Genomic DNA, 21,534 nt, shown 5'->3' with positions numbered 1-21,534 from the left:
ACAGGGAACAGGTGATCTCTACAAGACGTCTGCAAATCTTTTACATTTTTATTTAAAAACAAGCTTCTCAGTGGGCTAGAAGCAGGATCAGTCATCTGCTGTTGCACTGTTTCATACTGATCAGTATCTGAATGGGACATGTTGTTAAGTATCAAATCACCTGGAAACAGAACTATTAAAATTACAGCTCAGATGTTGCATCATGTACCGGGAAAGCTGTAAAACTTCTCTCCTCCTTTTCTTTGTTTTCCACATATAGACTTTTTGTGCCAAATTTAGCCGTGTGTATGTTTCCTGCACGCTAAGTGGTGTCACTGTGACCGTCACCATAGCAATGACTTTCTCTGTGTTTCCTAACAAGCCTGGTGTCAAACCACCCCAGAGTCCAGCGGGACTGGAAAGACCAACAAAAGGCTGCAATATATTTATGTGTGTCGGAGGCTTCACCATGAACAAAAGAGGAAAATTCCAGCCAGGGAAAGGTGAACAACAGAAACAATATCCACTCTGAAATGCAGCAGTTTCCACAGATGAGGTAATGCAAGCAGTCCTCTCCCCCCAAACTTTCTATATTACACTTAAAAAACAAACAAACAACTTAGTATGCAATCCCAGTACACCACGGGTTAATTCCTAATCTCAGTGCCAACAAACACCAGCTAGCTCTACTCTATGTATACATGCTGCTTTCTCTGCAAGCTCTTTTGCAACCCACCTCCAACCACAGCTCCTCATTCAAGTCTTGTCTGCTGTCACTTTTCTTTGTAGCAGGGTGCTGCTGCAACCATACAGTCCCTGGCCACTTTATTAGATACATTTATCTAGCTGCTTTTTAATAATGTAATTATCTAAACAGTCAACCACATTTCAGTGCATTTAGGGATGAATAACATGACCAACTCTTTATGATCACAGTGTAGTCATCTTCTGTTAGCTGCTTCCAAAATGCACTATGTTACAAAGCTCAGACCATCTAAACCTGGTTTCTTGAACACGACAATGATTTCACTGTCACCAGATCTCAGTCCAATAGAGCACCTTTGATATGATGGAGCTAGAGATTCCTGTCATGGATGTACAGCCGATGTACAACTCTGCAGCAACTGTGTGACGCTCTCATCTGAATATGGACCAAAATCTCAGAGGAAGGTTTCCAGCACCTTGTTGAATCTGTGCCATGAAGAATTAAAGGCAGCACTGAAGGCAAAAGTCCAACCCAGTACTAGCAAGGTGTAACTAATGAACTGGGAAGTGATATCCTTCACTGGCTGTTCTAGGTAAATGTGTACGTGAGCATGCATGTCTGTGTGTGTGCTTGTTTCAAAACAGGTTCTGGAGAGAAAGTGAAACCCAATGCTTCATCTTTAAGGTTTAGTGTTAATGACACACACATAACACACCTCACCGCATGTGTGTGTCTGCAAAGGAGGGAAAGAGGAGCTCGTGGACGGAGCACAGACACCTCAGGTGTGTGCTGAGGTAAGACGACGCAGCTTAACCTAAACTGCTGATGCTGCTGTCCTTGAAGCCTTTCTTCTGCTCTCCCAGGAGCAGGCACAGGCAGTAGGATCACTGTTTCTGCTAGAGGCTTTCTACACAGTCTAGTGGCTGCTATTGTGCCAACAGGCCAAAGATTTTAGGAGAGATGGAAACGAATATTGTTTCAGAGACCAAAAATAAGCTACTTTCTTCTGATCTTCAATCAAAGAGGTAGAAAAACAAAATGCCTTTAATGTGGTTCTGTAATTCAGTTACTCACTTTAAGTGGGCAAAAGTAGCTGAAAGCTGAGAACGGTGCTCAGTGATAGTGACACTTCTCTCTAATGCTGAAAAGGGCAACAAAACAGCTGTTACCAGGCAAAGGTGTCATGATCTACTTATGTTAGGAGAGATTTGATGAACGCAAAAAAATTGTCTGCTTCTTCATTTTTTTTTGTTTTCGGTCATATATATATATATATATATATATATATATATATATAGGATATTGATTTAGAATGCATGCACACACACAGCCAGTCCATCCATCGCTCAGCCGTCGCCCTCTCGACTCCTTCTGCTGTACCACAAATCAAGAGAGAAGTAAACATGAGAGGAATGCAAAGGAAAAAAGCAACCTGGGGGATGAGCGGCCATAAAACAGAGGGAAAATACAGACAGTGTCATGTAACCTGGGGAACACATCCACAAACACACAAATCCCTCTCATGGGGATATTTATTGGGGAAATGTGAAAGTAATTACAGTTGCAGAAAAAAGTTTATGTCATGTTTCTTACGCATGTAGCGATTTTAGGCTATTAGACCTGCATGATCTGTGGCTGTCGAAGCTTCTATTCGTTCAGCAGACAAGGGGATATTAAAAAAAACACAAGCTGTAATAAAAGTTTGGCATTTGACGGACATAGTTTGAAACTGAACTGATCATGGCCCAGATTTTCCCTTTGCAGCTGACACACTGGGACCTCCTACACCTCCCCTCCCATCCCCTAACAATAATAATAATTTTGTGATTTTTGTTGCTGTAAATAAAAAGTACAGTGCTCTCACTGAGTTAGTTAGCAGTAGGTTCCAACTTTGAAACCCATTTTGAGCCATACTTGTCTACGTTTAGGAAAACTGGCACCATTGAACAGGCATGAAGTGAATTCCTGTTCTTTTTGGATAATTTTCGTATTGAAGAAAACATAGGATCTTTCTCAAGTCCTTTTATGTTAATATGTTATTTTAAAGGTGTTTTTTTCGTGGATTCAGAGGTAAGTCTATCTATTTTAGGTCACAATGCAGCTCTGACGTCGCCTCATCTGCCCTTTCTCCCATCGTACAGCAGGAGGAAACTGTCTGTGGCAGAGTTCTGAAAACTAGAAGGTGTGTTTGTTGGTGAGGGGCAGCGCATGGGTTCAGGAGCCAGGGCACTCTTTTCTTACATGTGCTCATTTGGACATTACACTGAATTTTCATTGGGAAGCTAGCATGGTATTATTCCTGAAATCTGGTACGTACCCAGCTTCACCAGGTAATAGCTCGAAAATGAACAATGTACGTGTGCAAAACCGGCTATAGCTTGAAATTTGTGATTTTCACTGAATATACAAACATAATCTGCACAAAGTGAACTGAAAGTGCAAATTAAAAACAACAGTAACATAAAACAGCTTGGGGGTCAGGTATCCAATTAAAAAAAAACATCCCCAGCAGGAGGCTAGACCCTGGAAACACACTGTGTACATGCACAACCCATCTTTCTCCCTCATTGTGTGACTCCTTTGCACTGCAAAGAGGAGAGAGCACTTCCTGAAACTTCTTCTTCCAAAGCTCAAGGTTAGCACTGGGTGTGGTTCCTTCTATCTGCTCTGTCTCTAGTTCCCTCTCCTACCTTCTCTTAAAAAAGTGAAACCTATGAGGAAATTTGCTTAGCTCAGCGGTCTGGCTCTCCTGCTTTGATGAGCAAAAAGAAACTTTTACAAGAATCAAAAACAAAGAATTGGGAGGAGTATTTTACTATGTATTTTTATAGTTTATTCTTGTCTCGGTTATTCTGTGTTTCTTCGGTGGTCTGTGTGTTTTTCCCCTCCACTTTCATTGTTGTAAACACCAAACAAGGGGACGTGCTGCATCAGCAGGCTGTGCCAATAGTCTGCATATGTGTGAGGGAACAGCTTCCTTTGAGAAGTCCGATTCTTTGGAGGCTCACAGGAATCAGTCAGGCCACAGAGGAACTCTTCATTGCGCCAGTAAAAATAGAAAGAAGCTGATTATCTGTCACGGTGCCTGAGCAAATGTGAACTGTTGATACATCAACAGGTTTCCTTCGTTTTTTATTCGGAACCACAGATGCCTTTTTTTTGGCTCATCTTGCTGAGCTTTTCTTCAATTCTTTCATTAGACTCATTAAGACAGAAAAGAGAAACGAGAGACCGCTGAGCAATTCCTGAACCGAGTACTAGGATTTCTCCCCACAGGTCAAAGCCAGAGCTGGACAAAAGACACACACACGCAAACACACGCATCCAAGATTTAACTGATTGGGCCTGTCACTGCTCTGGTAGAAGGACTGCCTGAGTGCTGCTCACATATTGGCAAGGCAAGCCTAAGTGAAAACACATGTTGTGTAAATGCAGAGAATAGAAGTTGAGCCTCGGCCTCCCCCCAATAAAGACCATTTGAAACCAAATCCGATCAGATCTCAGAGCGTTCCAGGAGAGACAGAGCGGGCGGAAACGCTTCCTGTTTTTCAGGACAAAGGGGAGTAATAATAAGCAGTGAATCCAAAAAAAAAGAGAAAATAAAAAGTATCGAATGCTTACTACAGGTTAGGCAACCAACTGTGACAGCGATCCTGTAACTGTCCTGTAAAAACACTCGATCTACAACCTTTCAAAATATAGGCAGGTCATTATTTTTCATGTATTGCAACTTTTTTATTTTCAAGATTTCTGTGGATTTTCTTTTTGCAGAGTTACTACGTTGCCTGGTGCCAGATTCCTAACCTCTGACCTTTCACATCCTCTTTGACCTCTAACACAACATCTGGAATGCTTCACCCGCATTCATTGCATTCACACGTAACAACGCAGACTGTGGAACCTGAATGTTATCTACGTATCTGATCAAAAACTGGCAAAGCGACAAGAAAACAAGTCTAGGGTGAAAGCATGCTGAGGAGAGTCTGTTCAAAGTGATGACTCAGTCACTACCTTCCATCTGTTCTAATGCAAAGTGCGTATTTTTAACTCTCGGGTGTGTTCAAGCAGACAAATCTCTAAGAATTTTCTATGATGACTGGCTCGAGAAGCTTGACAGTTATTTGTGGGTTTACTGGGGAGCTGGTTCACACTGAAAAAAAGAAAACACACTCTTTCTGTAAGTTTTAAATTCTTTTGTTGTTAGACAGATATCTCCTTAACAAGCCTGGAAACACACATATTAGTGCTTTAGTAAGCGTGTAGTGTGACCATTGTGATGATCCAGCACGTCCTTACCTTCTTTGCAGCCTTAGACGGTGACCTCCTAGTGGGCTTCTGCACCTGGTCGCTCACTGTGACGGGCTGCTTAGACAGAGAGCCGTTCTCCCGCTTCTTGGAGGGGGAAGATGGTGTTGACGATGGTGCTGGAGAAGGAGACACAGGTGGAGAGGAAGAGGAGGAAGGATTTCCAATTCTAAGGACGGCCATATCCTCTGTTGCTGTGAGGCGCAGGCTGCGTAGGCTTTCATAGGTCTCAGAGTCAACCACCAGCAACCTGGTCTTGTTGTCCATGGCCTTAATCCTCTGTACCACCTGAGGAATGGAACATCGAACGTTTGGTTTGAATACATTAAATTCTCTACAGTTTGGCAGCAGATAATTAAATGCTACTCCTATGAAGGATTAGTCCCAATCCATCCATCAAGGACTTGTTTAATATATAATTACTGACCATTATATTAGGCTGTATACACCTTTTAACATGCAGGCCTGTGATTTGCATCTTTATTTTAGGAAAAATGCTGTATAAGCAACGTTTTGAAAAAGGCGATGGCTCTAGGTTTTTGGGGTATGTGTGTTCCTTTAACTGAATTTCTTAACATAACTTTGTATTTATTTGGTTCTTACTGTTTGACAAAGCAACTGTATCAACTGATCCATCAGTTTTTCTAACCATTTATTCCCATACATCTGTAGTGGGAATATAGTGGGAAGCGATGTTTTCAAAACTGACAATTATCATTGTCGTTGTTATAGATCATTGTCATATGAGCAGGAATATGAGGCTCCTTAGAAACACCTGGGTGGCAGATTTGTTCCCTGAACTTCAAACACAATAGTCAGAGGGTTTGTTTTCGTCTTTCAAGCTGCAACAAACCTAATATACAGCACACAGAGAGGAGGCTGGTGCTGATCTTCCCCCGTGTGCATGCAAACTTGTGAAAATAATTATCTGAGCCTGCTGACTCTATCTGACCACCAGCCAGGCCTTGCAAATAGAGGAGCACACAGTTTGTTAAGATCTTATTTACAGGGACCGGTTTATATTTAAGCTCAGGCCACTGACTAGAGACTTGCTGATTTGTTGAATTTCACTAGGAAAAAAAAACTGCAAGGGAAGGAATACAGCCTGCGTAAAGTTCTTGCTCAGCACGCCCCTTGTTTCCAAACAAAATGTTTTGTAATTCAATAACCTGCAGACCTCTGGTCTGTGACGCCGAGTGGAGGAGGAGGCTATGCGCCACCGTGTCAGGATGTCTGCATCAGCCAGTGTCACCTGTTGATGTAGCCCCTGCTCAGCCAGCTAAGACACAAGTTAAATAATAAACACATCTACTTGCCTGATGGTGCGTCTCCTTCTCCACGTTTACTCCGTTCACTGCGACCAGCCTGTCACCGGCACGCAGCCCTGACGCTTCTGCGGGGGAGCCAGCCTCCACTTTGCGGATGAACTGGCCGCTCTTTCCTTTCTCGCCATGCAAGTGAAATCCATACCCGTTCTCCCCTTTTGTCATGACACAAAGCCGCGGTTTCCCCACTTTGGCCATTTCCCCCTTTGTCAGTTTAAAGCTTCTGAAGTGTTCAAGTAAAATATAACAACAACAGCAACAACAATAATAATAACAATAAATGGAAATATTGGAGTTTAGGAGAGCGACTGCAGGGCTGCTAAACTTCTTGGAGAAAACATATCTGGCTGACACGCGCGCTCTCCCAGTACAAAAACACAAAGTGGAACAGCCACAGATGCGCTTCAGAACAAGAAGAAAAAGAAAAAAATAGTGCATGCAAGAAGCAGCAAAGTGTAAAACTTCAGGTAACGAAGCAACAGCAGCAGATCCTGTGTCTTGTATCCAAGCTGAAGCGCACGGCTCAAAGACTCCAACAAAAACCCGACGGGCGCGCACAGACTTCAGAGCCCCCGACAGCGCACCATTACTGTTACTGCAGACGTCGAATAGACTGCCGGGTCCTCTCCTCTCACTGGAAATTTCTCCATAACAACAGTTCGGAGAGCATACGCTGAGTACAGTTTGCTCTGGGTTAGAGCCGCGTGCGCAATAGCACCACCTCTTCCCAGACCGCTTACCTGCTCCCACTGTTTTGGGCAGGGAAGGAGGACTAAAAATGATACAACATTGCCCCTGGGTGGCAGGAAATGGTTTTGAACGGTGTCCTAAAAATAATGAAAACACCCAGCTATTTGGATTCTCACTCTCAATACATCCAACTGGTAGCCTAATTGTAATGGGTCCAGACAACAGTTCATCTAAAGTTTCGGAGCCGTTTCATAACATATTATTATTCAAATAAATGTCATAACTGTGCTACTAAAATACCCACTAAAATCTAACTGATGAGCCCAAAGCTTTTAGTAAGTAGGCCGTTTCAAATACAGTATCCTTATACTATCCTTAATTAAGTATCCTCATTAATGCAGACCAGGGATGTCAAACTCATTGTACATTGAGAGTCTTGTCTAACGACTCTAACTGCACATTCATTAACTTAATATAAAACATAAGAAAGTGGAATTTCAACAGAATGCCTCAGTTTTTCTACATGTTAAAGAGATTCTGATGTTATAAATCAAATACATCTGTCAGCACGACTCTTTGGACTTTACAGACAAATTACTGGTGACTCATTGGCCAGACTATCCTGTAGCTGTAAAACAAAACAGCCCTTGTTATTACACAGATAAATTTCTATTTATTTATTTGTTAATTAATTTAACAGTGGAGATGTATAATAGTCACGGAGGAGATCTTTATTGGAAGGAAACGCTATAAAAATTATAAAAAGACAGTTGAAAGTCTACAATTGACCTCGGGCCTTATGTTTGCCACCCCTGATGCAGACCATCAAAAACGCCAATGGTATTGCTGTTTGAGATCTTTGCTAAAAAAATGAACTTAACACATTCATAATTACAGCCGTTGATTGAATTTATGTTGCGTTGGAGGGCGCAACTGTACTTCCTGTTGAAACCTTCACAATAAAGCAACCCAGTGAACGCTGGAACAAAAGCAAAACAAAAAGGATACAAGAAAAGAAGAAAGGTCATTTAAGTAAAAAATAAAAAAAGACAGAGAAAATATCCAGTGAGCAGCAGTTCTCTGAAGAAGGCAAGTAAAACAGTTAAGTAAATAAAATAGCACTTGTTACAACAAAGGTATGCAGAAGACAGCACTTTGTACCTTGATATAGATGGGCTACAGAAGCAGAAGACCACACTGACTGTCACTCCCGTCAGTTAAGAACAGAAAACTTGGGCTACAGTTTGCATGAGCTCAACAATACTGGACAATGAAATTTTGCCAGGTCCAATGAGTGTCAATTTCTGGAGGGTAGTGTCAGAATTTGGAATAAGCAACATGAAAACATCCATCCATCCTACCTTGTAGGCCCTATTGGGCCCCTTAGCACTAACTGAGCATCATTTAAATGCCACAGCCAACCTGAATATTGACGCTAACCATGTCCATCCCTTTACCACAGTGTGCCCATCTTGTGTTGGCTGATTCCAGCAGAATATTACGCTATGTCACGAAGCTCAGGTGATCTCACATGGCCACCAGAGTCGTTGGGTCTCAGTCCAATAGAGCAAGCTCGGGATGTGGTGAAACAGGAGGTTCACATCATGGATGTGCAGCTGACACATCTGCAGCAATGTTACAGTGCTATCATGTGAATATGGATCAAAATCTCTAAAGAATGTTTCCTGCACTGTGTCAGTCTACGCAATGAAGAATTAAAGCAGCTACAAAAGGAAAATTGGCACAACATAGTACTAACAAAGTGTATCTAATAAAGTGATTGGTAAATGTAAATACTGTAATTGAATGGCGACGTGTGTGGGGAACACACCCTGTCATATCAAAAACTCCACTGACTTCATGAACGAGGTCCAGAAACTTACCCTGGATCTACATGAAACCATCGTGTCCTTTGATGTGGTCTCACTCTTCATTTGTATACATGCAACTGAGGCAGTCAGAAAACAACTACAGCATCAGATTTGCACATGGTTAGACCTCTGCCTTATCACCACATATTTTAAATACAACAAGCACTTCTACAGGCAAAAGCTTGTACCATGGGCTCCCCAGTGTCACGTATTGTAGCCAACCTTTGCATGGAGGAAGTGGAAATTAAAGCTCTTGGCTCTTTCACAGAGACAGCGCCTAGCCCCTTAGAGATGGTGGCATGACAAAAAGACTGAAAGCTGATAGAAGTATTAAATAATTTCCCCTAGGGATCAATAAAGTATTCTGATTCTGAAGTAGAAGAAGATCTGTATTTTTAGGATGAATGATTTTAATAAATAATGTATATATACAACCCCAGTTGCAAAATAGTTGGGATGGTGGGAAAATGTAAATAAAAACAGAATGCAGTGACATAAAAATCTCATAACCGTTACTGATACCAACGACCTTCCCACTAACCAGGTGCTGTAGTTCATACTATGACAAAACGAGGGCGCTAAACACTCACATTTCAGTAATCGTTTAGCACTTGTCAAAGTAGAAACAACACCATAGTTACACTTCCGGTCACCCTTTAAAAAATAAATGCATGTTTTCAAAGGCTTAAAAACACAAAAGCAGACAAATATAAAAAAGGCGGTATGTTACTGAAACGAATCACACGGATAAATAAAGCAGTCTGTGATAAATACTGAGCAAACAAAATACTCACTGTGAACCTTTTAAAAAAAAATAATTTTAGCCTATAACAAGTATTTATTTCAGCAGGAAATGTTTCTTTAGTGTGATTTCTAACCTGATGCTGACATGAACACCAGCAGGTTAGACTGATTTCCAGAACTAAAGAGTTTATCCCGTTTATTTACTTTTTTTCTCATCAGAAAGTACGCAGGTGATTAACTTTCACCTTTAATGGACTAATACTCATCCAGCTGGATCCAGTCTGAGCCCGCGGCCTTGAGTAATGAAAAACAGATGGTCAATCTCAGTTTATTACTCTTTGTATTGCCGTGGCACAACTGCTGTTGCTCATCTGCACATCCTTCACTTCACAGCGATGATTCCACTGAGTCGGAGCATCATTTCCTCTCTCAGCTCCTCTGGGAACTCGAGGAAATCACTGTTTGTCAGGCCTGGAGTCCAGGCTGGCTCACTGTTATTTTAGCTGTACGCCTACCCGCTGATGGACTGTCTAATCTTGATGACTGTTCCATTTAATACACTAGTTTCCTGTCAATCAGCCATGGAAGGATCATCCTTTTCACGGTGGGGCACTTTAGGGAATTTAATTTTCAGCGGAGACAACACAGCAGCAGAAAGTGGGTCGTTATCGTTCCTGCTCCGAGGTTCACTTTATTTTTAGATGGGTGTTAACATTTCCCGAGGAACATATAAATCTCTCTCAAAATGTGACAAACCCTGCTGCTGATTTCTCACTTTTAATTTTATTTTGGGGGATAAAATAGTCCTTAGATGAACCATCAGCAGTGGAGCTCCAAGGATTAGCGGACTGAAAAAAATGACTGGGAACAATTTTGATAGCGATTAATCATTTGGAGTGATTAAAAAGTTGTGCATTAATGGCCAAAACGTGTTGCTGATTTTCATAAAAATAGCCCCCCCCCCAAGGGCTAAAACTCAAACCTTTCACCGCAAAGAACAAAAAAACACATGCGCTCATGAGCTTGCATAATGATGAAGATTTATTCTGCCTGTCAGGCCCTGATTGTGCTGCAAGAGCTGCGTTTCATGTTGCATTCTTCTGCTGACAGGGACCGAGAGGGGAGATATGAAATTGTAATGTAGCGCTCAACACAATCACCCTCCTCCTACATGAACTTTTGCACGTTCTCTAGCTCTCTTTCTGTTCCAGTTTCCATGTCATCATCACATCACCGCTTCTTCTTCTTATACTGGCGGATGGTGGAGGTGAGGTGGAGAGATGATGGTGAGGGTGGGTTGGATTCAGTGACTGACACCTCCCGGAGGAGAAAAGAAGGTTTTAGTGAATGTCTGCGCATAGAAAGAAAAACAGCTGGGGATTGTCAGCATCCACACACACACTGTAAGATGTGTTTTACCAGCACCAGCGAGGTCTTCTGCTGCCTGTTTATATTAAAGAAGACAGCTGGTGCCATCGGGGGGAGAATTCTTGGGGGAAAATGTCCATTTTTAGTCTGTGTCACAGCTGTCACTGCCTCACCTAAATGGCTCCATGAGTCAACAAGCACGCAACACATACACACACACAGTGTCCACAGCAGGACAAGCTTCAGGTATTTTATTCCGATGACGCAATCACAACCGAAGTAGTCTCAAGTGCCTAATTTAGTGCCCAAGTTTTACCCCCTCATCTCCTCAAATCATGCTTTTTCTAATTGATATAAACAACTTAGAAAACACAGGCGCGATCTGGATCTCCGTCACACCCGTGTGACCTGGTTTAATTGCTACTGACACACTGGAGCCCTTCCTGCTGCGAGGCTCCTTCCGCTGTCGGTTTTGCAGAGAGTCTCTGAAATATCAAATGGGATTTTTTGAGACATAAACCGGTGTGAAGAAAATGGCACTGCTCCAGGAAATGCTGCATTAATAAGTATGACATATGCCATTTTCTAATCTTAAAGTCATCATCATCTCGGTCCCAGTCCTCTGGGTCATCTGTGACACTCCACCGACTGCTCTTTTGTTCAGGAGGCCTCTTATATATGACTTTAAACTTGAAATTGAGGCGGCGAGAGGTGCGGATAGACAGCAATCACATCTGGGTTTCAGTGTATTATGGCACACTCAATAATCTGCATCCATGCATCTTGAGTTTATTTTCTCGGATCCATCTGTCATACATTATTGAAATGGACAGAGACATCCTACCTTCCCCCTCCTGGCAGAGGGAGGAAAAGAAAACACTGTGGGGTGGAGAAGGGCACAGCTCTCAGCTTTAATTAACCACACAGGGCAGCTCACTCCTCCTCCTCCTCCTCTTCTTCTTGCTGATCCCCTCTGTGCTCCTCTCTCCGCTATGTGTGCAAATCACATGGAAAGAATGTTAAGTTTCCTGACTTTCAATTCAAATTCCAAAAACAATACACTGATTTCTTTTAGGTGTGGTTAAGATTGACTTGACAGACAGTGCTGCAAATGATGTGTGAGAGATTTTGGGTGTTTTTCAGCCAAAATGCATGCCTTTGTTAAAGCATTCATTTAAATGCATCAAAGTCTGAAATCATATTTCATGCTGTATTATTATTATTATTTTTACCCCTAAGCTGTTAAAAGGCTGACAGGTTAATGACGTCACCCCGCCAGGCAGGCGAGGTAGGATTTTGAAATGGATACCATATGTGTGTCTACTAGGACCCCTAGGGGTACTGGGGATCGCGCAGTATTTATATATATATATAAATACTTCAGATTTTGCACTCCCTTTATATATCTTTGTATGATAGATATTGTAAGTTTCAGCCAGATCCAAAAGTGTTTGCATGATGACATAGTTGTTGTAAAATTGCCTCTGCAGACCAACAAGGGGATCTTAAATCAAAGATGGGACTAAAGTGCAGGGTTTAGTAAACTATTGCATTAACTGTTCAGGAATTACATTTTTATACACAGTGAAAAGTAATTGGACAGCCGACCGAGCTGGTAGCCATTGGCATGTTGAATTTTGTGGTTAGCAGCTGTGTGTTTTGTCTTTTGTCTCCATTGCACAAAAATTACCGTTAGATAAAACACAACTGAAACACCTTTACTTGTTATTTAACACACTTGCTAAATATCAACATGTTAGCATTAAGGTAAGTAAAGGAAGTAAGCTTTGATTTAAATAGCATCGCTCAACATAAATGTCTTGTGTTGCACTGCTAAAGCGCACAGGGAAAAACTTTGTAATATGCTCCGTGTTAGCATTTATCTCAAATTTTCCAAGTAAAACCTGAGTTAACATAGCTGCAGATTTTCTGTAGTTTGCCAAAAACACTCAAAATCATGAAGCAATAATTTAGAGTAAAATGAAACATATTCATATAAATCAAATGTTTATTTAATATTATTATTAATCCTTACAGAAAGCATGCTTGCTATAAACTGAAATTATACCAATCAAGTTCATTTCATTCAACCAGATTCTATTAAATTTAATGTTCTACATTGTACTTATGCAACAAAACATGGAAAATTTACATGTAATAAACCTGCTTGAAGTCAGCATCTTTTATTTACTTATGTATTTTGGGCTGTTTTTGGCCTCAAATAAAATGGTGTTGCTAATATTGTCTCACGAGGCATGGTTCTTTTCAACAACAAAACACTTGCAACTTGGACCTCTGTTCATAACTTCTGCAAACATGTTAAAAACTTTATGCACTTGCTAAATGTTCATATTTAGGAGCAATAATTGCGCATGTATTTTGATCTGTGATATGTCCTGCGTCAGTTAATTGCAAACAGGTTCTCGGAAGGGCCCCTGCAGTACCTTTACAGCTTTGCCCTCCAGCCATCAATAATTTTAACGACCTTCACAATAATTAACTTGCAGCTTGTTCGCTGGTACAGTGCTGAGTGCGTGACGTGAAGAGGGCTGCAGGGAGACGAGCTTACCTATCAGCTTTTTAAAAAATATATATTAATAATTCATATTTTGAATCAAAAGTTAGATTGAAAAAGTTATACTGAGTGCCGTGGTTTGTTCACACTGTTATAGTGACAAACCTCGTATCACAGTCTGCTCGCTTTCCTGACAAAAATGTCTGCTGTAACTTGAAATGTGGGAAAATCTCAGTGTTGTTCCCATGAGCTGTTTCACTCTCAGGTATCATCCTTAAGCCTCAGGGGCAACAGTTTCCTCAACTTTATCACTGGATTTCCAGTTTGCTGGTCTCATGTGCTTCTCAGAATTTGCTAAATGACCGCAATAGCTGCGAGTTCCACAAAGCTGCTTTTTGAGTTTTTCTTTTTAATCTATGTGCGTTCAGATGTTACGGTGTTAATCTTTAGCTTTTATTTCATGACTGCTTTTTATGCACATACTTTGCATTGTTAAAACCCAACATTGTAAAAAAGGCACTAAATGTCATGAAAAGAAAGTAGACATGCGTCATGCTGGTTAACAAACTATCCTGGGTTTTTTGCTTTACACGGAAGGATGTGCTTTCTCGCAAGGCCAGAGTCTTCCCCAGAATCGTGCTGTTAATGGAAATTAAAGGTGCACCTCACTCGGTTCTGACTGGGCGAAATGAAATACCCCCACAAAAACCCGACCAGTGGACCTGCAGGTGTGTTCACTTAGTGAGAACCCCATGTGATTTCTGCTGTATTGCAGTGTCTTTTAGCGGTGCAAAAATAATAGCGGAACAAACCATTCCTGTAATTCCTGTCAAAGTTTGGAAGGACCTCTGGGATTTGTCTGTTTCTGAGTATAGTTGAAGTTATGTGTGTATGAAAGATCACATTTACTTGTGCTTAGTCGTTCGTGGCTGATTTTTCTTAGAATCAGCAGAGAGCAAAAAACACTTCTAGTGTACTGTGCACTGTTTTCTGTTTAATAACAATACTGTTTAGCATATGACATTGAAGGAGCTAGAACAAAAGCTGCATGACTGCAAAACTTTTTGTGTGTGTTCACCCTCACAAGTTACCACAAAGCAAGTTGTCAGTAAAAACACAGCAGAATAAGGGCTAAGCAGTGAGGTAAAAAGTTTCTTAAAGAAGTGTCAAGTGTGGAGGCTGTGGAGCAGAAAAGAGTTAGACACTCATATGTATATCTTAGAGGAGGTTATGAAGTGGTCAAGCAATTTTTTTTATTAGATGTGTTACTTTAAAATCCTTAGATCATTGCCATAATGAGTTCATATTTTAAATGTAAAACAGACTATGGATAACAAAGGTGTTCTGTGGTGCAGTGGTTTGCAAGATCATGAAATTTGCATGATCTCTCTTTGCATGTGTGGGGGAAAAAAGTCTGAAGGCATGGCTTTTAGATTAATTGGTGACTGGCTGCTGATTTGAGTATGTTATCCCTGTGATGAACTGTTAACCTGTCCACGGGTGTACCCCGTCTCTCAATCTGTGAAAGCTGGGATAGGCTGAAGCTACCCAGTCCATTTAAAGCCCATCACTAAAATGCTGATTTTCTCCTTGAGGTACCTCGTTGGGCTTTATAACAACCTCATTCACTTTTGCATTTATAATTACTGAAATGTTTTTGGGTTGAGATCAGGTCACTGACTTGGCTGCTGAAGAATATCTGATTTATTAGCCCCGAGAAACTCTTTTGCAGTATATTTTGGGCCATTAACCGTTTCCATTGTTAAGCCCTGTCTGATCAGTTTTGCAGCTTTTGGCAGAATGTGACAGAGTATAGACGAGTAAACACGACTGTTCATCCTACTACTTCTGTCTGCAGTCACATCATCAATAAACACAAATGACACTAATGACCCAGTTCCAAAGGCAGTCATACATGTCCATGCAATAACATTACGAAGACCCAACTCATCCGCTGGATGGGCAGGTGGGGGGACGGGCGGGCAGCATGGACACCCAAGTTTGTGAATGTGAAAACCCGAGAACAAGGTGACGTAAGATTTTGAAATCCATATCATAGGTATATCTGCTAAAACCCCACATGTGTTTGAATCTCAGTGACCTCTAACTCAAGGTCAGAGGTCAAATTTTCTGAAAATCTTTTGAATGCAATAACTCAAGCAGGAAGTCACCTAGGATTTCAAATTGATATACAATGGTGTATATCAATGCCAATAACAAATCTGATATATAATATAAATGAACTGTGGTGTATTCAATTTTGAATACACGTAGACATTGAGGGCTAGCAGGAGGGACTATGCACTTACCTGCTGCTCTCTGGCAGGTAGCTCCATGCCCTCCTGGGTTTTAAATGCACCTTAGAACACACATGCATCAACACTACAATGAGCGGGTGGAGGGAGGTTTGGAGTCTTCTCTCACCCCCGTTCTCTGCGGCCTGCTGGAGCGGGGGGGCTAGGAGGAGTTGGTCGTCCGACTGCGGTCTGGAGTGTGGGGCCTCCCTGCTGCTGCGGAGTCGGGGCGGTCTGCCTCTCCCCACCACAGGGAAAAGGGTAACACCACCTGGGTCTGGGTGCAGTTCCCCCCTCCAGGGGCAAGGGTACCTAGACCCGGTTCGTAGCGTACGCTTGGGGAGTGTGATCGTGTGTACAGCGTCTCTTTATGTCTGTCTCCACGTTGGTTGAGTGTGGAGTAAGTGCATATGAGAGCATGAGGGTGGGAATGGATGTTTGTGTCTGTGTGTGCCTGTATGTCTGTGTCTATATGTCAGGTTGGGTATCAGACGCCACCTCTCTGGGGACATCTCAGGCCCTCCAAGGTTTGGAGGCCTATCTCCACCCACCACCACTTCCCCTGCCAGTGGCGGACTCCCTCAGGTGTCGGTGTGTTGGTGGTTCTTTGTGTGTGGGGGTGGGCGTCCGGGTACACACCGGCTCACTCCTTGGCGGCCGCTTATCGGGGCCTGGAGCCTGGGGCTCGCTCGGGCCACTTCGGAGGTGGGGTGCCCCCGGCCTCTCGGCCTGGGGCTCGGTCACTCAGGCACAGCTGGCTGCCGGCGCGTCACTGCAACTCCCCCTGGCTTCTGCTCTGCGGCTGCTGAGTGAGCCCTCATCTGGGACTCTCTCCTCAGCTCTTACTGGGACAGTGGCGCGGCTGCCCCTCTGTTGGTCTTCCTTGGTCTCTTGTGTTCTGGGGGCCTCTGGATGTCTGGAGTTTTGATCTCCTCCATACCTGCTTCATACCCTGGAGGACGGGGCTGTGGCTCCCCACACTCCCTAGCAGATCGTTACATGGAGAAACCTTTGGAATACAAGCACGCTGATCCACACAGGTATGCACACAGGTGTACACACGGGTATTCACAGACGTGGACTACAGCTTTCTTGGCTGCTGCCTCAAAGCACATTGTGCGCTGTCTATCTTGCGTGCTGCACAATATCGTTTATTACTTAGTATCTACTGATAGCTACTGCTAGCTAGTTTATTGTGATGGTGCCGTTTTTTTTATTATGTTGCTCTTTGTTGTTTGCTTTCTCTTCTGTTTTTTTTCTCCATACAGGTGACCCAGGTGTTTTGTTTGTTTGTCTGTTTTTCTTTCTTTCTTCCCCCCCTTCTCACCGTCTCTTCTCCCCTTTGGTTTTCTTTCTCTCCCTCTCTTTCTTTCATTCTTTCTCCCTGTCCTATCCCCCAGTCATGTCTGTCCCGTTTGTAGCAACTGAAAATAAAATAAATTCATAATTATAATAAAGGTCAATCAAATGGACCAATATGGCAAGGCCATGATGATCCACTTGGTAAAATAAATCCGCTTGGCATCTTTCTTGGCCTTAAGACAACAATTCTGATGGCTAAAGATCCAAACGGGACACAAAAAATAAATAAATAAATAAATAAAATAAAAAAATAAAAAAATAAATGAACTGTGGTGTATCACATCTTTGTTGGTAAGTTCAGTTTCTCTAGCCACACCCAGGTCTAATTACTGCCACACCTGTTCTCTATAACAAATTACTTAACTACGACCTGCCTGACAAAGTGGAGAAGACTAAAAGATCGTCAAAAGCCAGATGTCATGCAGTGATTCAAGGAAATTGAGGAACAAATAAGAAACAAATTAAATGAGCTCTCTCAATATGGAAAAGGTTATAAAGCCATTTCTTAAGCTGTGGGACTCCAGTGAACCACAGTGAGAACCATTATCCACAAATGACAAAAACATGGAACAGTGGTGAACCTTCCCAGGAGTGGCAGGCCGACCAAAATTACCCCAAGAGTGCAGTGATGACTCATCCAGGAGGTCACAACAGAGCCCAGAACAACATCCAAAGAACTGCAGGCCTCACTTCCCTCAGTTAAGGTCAGAGTTCATGACACTAACAAAAGAAAGACACTGGGGAAAAATGGCCTGTGTGACAGATTTCCAAGACGAAAACCGCTGCTGAGCAAAAGGAACATAACTTTTGGTAAAACAGTCTGTAGGCTGACAAGAGAAGAACTGAACTTTTGGAAGGTGTATGTCTCGTTATATCTGGCGTAAAAGTAAAACAGCATTTCAGAAAAGGAACAGCAAATATGGTGGTGGCAGTGGGATGGTCTGAGGCTGTTTAGCTGCCTCAGGACCTGGAAAATCATGAATTCTGCTGTCTACCAAAACATCCTGAAGGAGAATGGATCCGTTAGTGACCTCAAGCTGAAGCGCACTTGGGTTCTGCAATACAACAATGATCCAAAAAACAACAACAAGTCCAAGAAAAACTAAATGAAGAGTTTGGAGTGGCCTGAGTCCTGACTTGAGTCTGATCGCGATGCTGTGGCACGGCCTTAAAAAGGTGGTTCATGTTGGAAACCCTCTAATGTGGCTGAATTACAACAATTCTACAAAGATGAGTGGACCAAAATTCCTCCACAGAGCTCTAAAAGAGTTAGCTGCTTGATTGCAGTTTTTGCTGCTAACGATGGCCCAACTAGTTATTAGGTTTCTTATTGAGAACAGGTGCCCCCTTTCCGACAGGAGATCAGAAAGGGGGCAAACACTTCTTCGCACGACAGTATGTGCATCTACTAGGGGGCTTAGGGGCAGCACTTGTGGCCGTCAGTGATTTTATTCTTTATTTTATTTTAATTATTCTCAGTAATTCAGGTCCCTGATCAGTTGGGAGCAGAGATGGGCAGTAAGTAACGCGTTACTTGTAACGTGTTACTGTAATCCGATTACTTTCTTCAGGTAACGAGTAAAGTAAGGGATTACTATTGCAAAAACGGTAATTAGATTACCGTTACTTCACCGTAGGAACGCTGCATTACTGCGTTACTAAAATCGTGATTTTTTGTGAGAATGTCTCACGACAGTGACGTAAGCGAGTGGGACGTTCGTGGCAACAGCTGTGTGCAGATCAACAATGGATCATATACAGTGGGGCAAAAAAGTATTTAGTCAGCCACCGATTGTGCAAGTTCCCCCACCTAAAATGATGACAGAGGTCAGTAATTTGCACCAGAGGTACACTTCAACTGTGAGAGACAGAATGTGAAAAAAAAAAAAATCCATGAATCCACATGGTAGGATTTGTAAAGAATTTATTCGTAAATCAGGGTGGAAAATAAGTATTTGGTCAATAACAAAAATACAACTCAATACTTTGTAACATAACCTTTGTTGGCAATAACAGAGGTCAAACGTTTACTATAGGTCTTTACCAGGTTTGCACACACAGTAGCTGGTATTTTGGCCCATTCCTCCATGCAGATCTTCTCGAGAGCAGTGATGTTTTGGGGCTGTCGCCGAGCAACACGGACTTTCAACTCCCGCCACAGATTTTCTATGGGGTTGAGGTCTGGAGACTGGCTAGGCCACTCCAGGACTTTCAAATGCTTCTTACGGAGCCACTCCTTTGTTGCCCGGGCGGTGTGTTTTGGATCATCGTCATGTTGGAAGACCCAGCCTCGTTTCATCTTCAAAGTTCTCACTGATGGAAGGAGGTTTTGGCTCAAAATCTCACGATACATGGCCCCATTCATTCTGTCCTTAACACGGATCAGTCGTCCTGTCCCCTTGGCAGAAAAACAGCCCCATAGCATGATGTTTCCACCCCCATGCTTCACAGTAGGTATGGTGTTCTTGGGATGCAACTCAGTATTCTTCTTCCTCCAAACACGACGAGTTGAGTTTATACCAAAAAGTTCTACTTTGGTTTCATCTGACCACATGAGATTCACCCAATCCTCTGCTGTATCATCCATGTGCTCTCTGGCAAACTTCAGACGGGCCTGGACATGCACTGGCTTCAGCAGCGGAACACGTCTGGCACTGCGGGATTTGATTCCCTGCCGTTGTAGTGTGTTACTGATGGTGACCTTTGTTACTTTGGTCCCAGCTCTCTGCAGGTCATTCACCAGGTCCCCCCGTGTGGTTCTGGGATCTTTGCTCACCGTTCTCATGATCATTTTGACCCCACGGGATGAGATCTTGCGTGGAGCCCCAGATCGAGGGAGATTATCAGTGGTCTTGTATGTCTTCCATTTTCTGATGATTGCTCCCACAGTTGATTTTTTCACACCAAGCTGCTTGCCTATTGTAGATTCAATCTTCCCAGTCTGGTGCAGGTCTACAATACTTTTCCTGGTGTCCTTCGAAAGCTCTTTGGTCTTGGCCATGGCGGAGTTTGGAGTCTGACTGTTTGAGGCTGTGGACAGGTGTCTTTTATACAGATGATGAGTTCAAACAGGTGCCATTCATACAGGTAACGAGTGGGGGACAGAAAAGCTTCTTACAGAAGATGTTACAGGTCTGTGAGAGCCAGAGATTTTCCTTGTTTGAGGTGACCAAATACTTATTTGCCACCCTGATTTACGAATAAATTCTTTACAAATCCTACCATGTGGATTCATGGATTTTTTTTTCACATTCTGTCTCTCACAGTTGAAGTGTACCTCTGGTGCAAATTACTGACCTCTGTCATCATTTTAAGTGGGGGAACTTGCACAATCGGTGGCTGACTAAATACTTTTTTGCCCCACTGTATCGAGTGCAGGAGAGAGTATGAGCGTGCAGCGTTTAAAGCGTGGAAGTACTGACCTTACTTTGACTTTGATTCCATAAAAAGTGACAAAAACATTAGTGTCCGTTGTGCGTGGGAAGAAACCCCCTAAACTTCCAAGCAAGCTACCACGTAATGGGAAATTCACAGAGAAACTCGCGGATTCTTCCACTGACCGCTGCGGCACACCTGCACCAGAGCACACCTCCGCCTACCCCACTCCTGCTTTACAGGTGAAAATAGAGCAACAGGACCGCTGAGTCTTTGATTTTATTTATTTTCTGCTGTTTTTTACTTGCATCTATTTGAAATAGTGAGTGTAAACACAAAAGAATATTTTATTTTATGTGCTGGAATGTGCAGAAAATAGTTTTAAATGTTAAACTAATTTCTTCAGAGAGAGTTGCATATAATTAAATTTTTGCTTGATGCATAAAGTTAAAAGATTTTAAACAAGTTTAAAAAAAAGAGACCTTTCCATTTGATTACATTTTGTATGATGGATTATGCAGAAAAAGTAGAATTGGGCTGAAAGATCTATCGCTTTATCACCTATTCAGGTTGTAAATCATGTTTTAAAAAAGTAACTAAGTAACTAAGTAATTAATTACTTTTGAAAATAAGTAATCATTAAAGTAACGGAATTACTTTTTTGGGGAAGTAATCAGTAATTAGTTACTGATTACTTTTTTCAAGTAACTTGACCAACACTGGTCTGGAGGGAGGTCACTCACTAAGATTGTGCACCCTCTCTTGAAAAACAAGAGTGAACTGAGAGTGCAAATAGGTCACCCAAGTCATCCAGGTCTGCCAAACTCTGTGGGAGCTTTTTCTGTTTAACATAACGACACATCTTTTGGGAAAGATTTACACCGTGGACTTGGACTACATCAGTTTGGGACTGCGGCTGTTCAAACACCAACATGCGTCTAAAGAATATCTAAAACCTTATGATTACTAAGAAATTTTAATGATTCCAGGTATATTAAAA

The 21,534-nt window shown here is 42.3% G+C and overlaps 1 protein-coding gene across 2 annotated transcripts in view; it reads right to left on the bottom strand.

The window, feature by feature from the left end:
• Nucleotides 1-7,091, bottom strand: part of LOC147332439 (Na(+)/H(+) exchange regulatory cofactor NHE-RF2) — a 38,693-nt gene extending 31,602 nt beyond the window's left edge. Inside the window, exons 1-2 of one of the 2 annotated variants that reach the window (XM_086288973.1) lie at nt 6,307-7,091; nt 4,982-5,278 (exon numbers count right to left, since the gene is read on the bottom strand). In XM_086288973.1, the coding sequence (XP_086145099.1) occupies nt 4,982-5,278; nt 6,307-6,753 (744 nt within the window). In that variant the 5' untranslated portion in view covers nt 6,754-7,091. The remainder of the gene's footprint in view (nt 1-4,981; nt 5,279-6,306) is intronic. The other variant, XM_086288975.1, reaches the window with a different exon arrangement.
• Nucleotides 7,092-21,534: the final 14,443 nt, after the last annotated feature.

This window comes from Aulonocara sp. 'chitande type north' Nkhata Bay, linkage group LG4 (genome assembly GCF_057382095.1).
Source record: "Aulonocara sp. 'chitande type north' Nkhata Bay isolate Kocher_YH1m ecotype deep benthic linkage group LG4, A_spYH_male_GT1.1, whole genome shotgun sequence".
In the NCBI taxonomy this organism is placed as follows: domain Eukaryota; kingdom Metazoa; phylum Chordata; class Actinopteri; order Cichliformes; family Cichlidae; genus Aulonocara; species Aulonocara sp. 'chitande type north' Nkhata Bay.
The sequence above is the reverse complement of the archived record's forward strand: the minus strand, read 5'-3'. Positions and strand labels throughout refer to the sequence as shown.